Source organism: Fukomys damarensis, unplaced genomic scaffold (genome assembly GCF_012274545.1).
Source record: "Fukomys damarensis isolate Sample0158 unplaced genomic scaffold, DMR_v1.0_HiC HiC_scaffold_37, whole genome shotgun sequence".
NCBI classification, from domain to species: Eukaryota; Metazoa; Chordata; class Mammalia; order Rodentia; family Bathyergidae; genus Fukomys; species Fukomys damarensis.
Genome location: NW_022900949.1, coordinates 8,486,139 through 8,488,256, shown reverse-complemented (window position 1 = coordinate 8,488,256; position 2,118 = coordinate 8,486,139). Strand labels below are relative to the sequence as shown.

The window sequence follows — 2,118 nt, the reverse complement described above, 5'->3', positions numbered from 1 at the left end:
GCGCGCTCTTCCGAGAGGCTGGCACGCAGGAGGCCTGCGGAGGGCGCGCACGGGCCTGGTGAGGGTCCCCCCTGCCCCTAGCTGCCTGTCTTGTCCTTTTACCTTTGCAGAGCTGGGAATGGAACCCAAGGTCTCCTGCGTGGGAGGCCAGCGCTCACCCCCGAGCACGGGGACCCCCGGCAGTTCTGGGATTTAACTCAGGGCGCTCTTCCGAGAGGCTGGCACGCAGGAGGCCTGCGGAGGGCGCGCACGGGCCTGGTGAGGGTCCCCCCTGCCCCTAGCTGCCTGTCTTGTCCTTTTACCTTTGCAGAGCTGGGAATGGAACCCAAGGTCTCCTGCGTGGGAGGCCAGCGCTCACCCCCGAGCACGGGGACCCCCGGCAGTTCTGGGATTTAACTCAGGGCCTTCACATTAATCTACACCCCAACTCTCTGTCGTTTTTGAGACAGGCTCCCGCTAAGTGGCCCTGCTGGCTTCAGATGTACAATCCTCCTGCCTCAGCCTCCCAAGCAGCCGGGATGACAAGCTTTGCCCCGCTCCCACTGTACCCTATGAAGCCCATCAATCTGCATATCTGGGCATGGGTACACAGCCTCTGCCTGGCTTCCTGGCACTAGTCCATCTGCCTCGGAGCTCTCTGGGCCTGTGCCCCTCTCTGGGGCTCCGTCTCCTGGAGTCCATCTTTCCGGCACCACCCATCGAAGAGGCCGAAGGCCCTGCCCTCCTAAAGCTCTGATGGAAGCCATTCCCACACAATCCCTTGGGCACAGGTGGCGCAGGACAAAAGACCCTCCAGGCCCAGGGCTGAAGTCCCGAGTCTGCTCTCCTGGACCTACCTGTACAGTCCCCTAAGCCTGAGGTGCTGGCACCGGACACATCCTGCTCAAAGGCGGCTCTACATGGAGGGAAGGGGGGACAGGGGGTCAGCCGAGCCTCTCAAGCAGCAGGGGCAGGAGCAGGGTGCAGATGGCCCCTCCCCACTTCCCTACCTGGTTCCTGGGCTCAGGAAGATGCAGGAGCCGTCAGGGGCCCAGCCACAGTAGGGATCCTGGCTGCCGATGCAGTTCCTGTAAGGGACCAGGGGACCGTCACTCCGTGGCCAGGACCTGCCTCACCGCCGGGCTGCTCGCTCCCCACCTCACAGGTAAGGAAACTGAGGCTCAGGAGCCCTGCTTTGGCCCAGGCAGCAGAGCTGGGATGTCGCCCCGGCAGGGTCATGGATGCAGGACGCCAGGGTCGTGACTGCAACCATGTCGGTGGCAGCTCTGTGCCGAGAGCTCACGCTGCACCCAGAGGGGCCGAGTGCGTGGCATCTGAATTTCCTCTCACTTGGAGACCAGGAAACAGGTTCTACCCTAATCCCTCACACTTTCTGAGGCCCACGCTGCCCAAGTCTATGTACTCTTTCAGCAGCCACCAGAGGGCGCCTGTGAGCACGTAGTTAGGTCATTCTCTCTGCCCTCTGAACTAAGAGGGTCCCACCTCAATGGAGTCAAAGTCCAAGTCTTCCACGCAGCTCACAGGGCCCTGAATAGCCACCCATACCTCCCTTACCCTCTGCTCCTGCTCTGCACCTCAGTCCCTCTGCCCCAGCCACATGGGCTCTGTACTGCCCCAGGGCCTTTGCATAGACCCAGTCTATCAAGGAATCAGGGTACTGTCCTCCCTTCTCCCCATGCTCATCCCCTCTGTCCCTGCTCATACTCGACCTGGGTGGGGGGTCTTACTTCATGCATCCCGAGTACTGCTGGCAGCGGGCCACAGGCACTCGGACCACGCATCGGGGGAAGGCTGCTAGCAGGCCACCCGAGGCCGCGTCCAGCTCCAGGCTCAGCAGCCGCTGCCCTGTCTCGCCGCCACCACCAGGTCGTCCACACCTGGGGCAAGGAAAGTGTCCGAGCAGACTCAGGGCGACCGATCCGTGACTCTGCCCCCCAGTCCTTCCTCCGCGCCATCTCAAGTCACCTGTCAGGTCGGTAGGTCTCAAACTCCTCCAGGAAAACGCTGGGCCCAGAGGTGCCTGTGACGCTGGCGTTGGGCCTGACGAGGAACTTGAGCACAGTGCCCACCTCAGAGCCCAGGAAGACCACGGTCTGGTTGCCCCAGGGGCCGGCGCCC

The 2,118-nt window shown here is 62.9% G+C and overlaps 1 protein-coding gene across 1 annotated transcript in view; it reads right to left on the bottom strand.

Annotated features, from left to right (window-relative positions):
* Nucleotides 1–154: 154 nt before the first annotated feature.
* Nucleotides 155–2,118, bottom strand: part of Sema6b (semaphorin 6B) — a 12,012-nt gene continuing 10,048 nt past the window's right edge. The window contains exons 11-15 of the mRNA XM_010635085.3: nt 1,966–2,117; nt 1,728–1,877; nt 990–1,067; nt 837–895; nt 155–234 (exon numbers count right to left, since the gene is read on the bottom strand). Of these exons, the coding sequence (XP_010633387.1) occupies nt 155–234; nt 837–895; nt 990–1,067; nt 1,728–1,877; nt 1,966–2,117 (519 nt within the window). The remainder of the gene's footprint in view (nt 235–836; nt 896–989; nt 1,068–1,727; nt 1,878–1,965; nt 2,118) is intronic.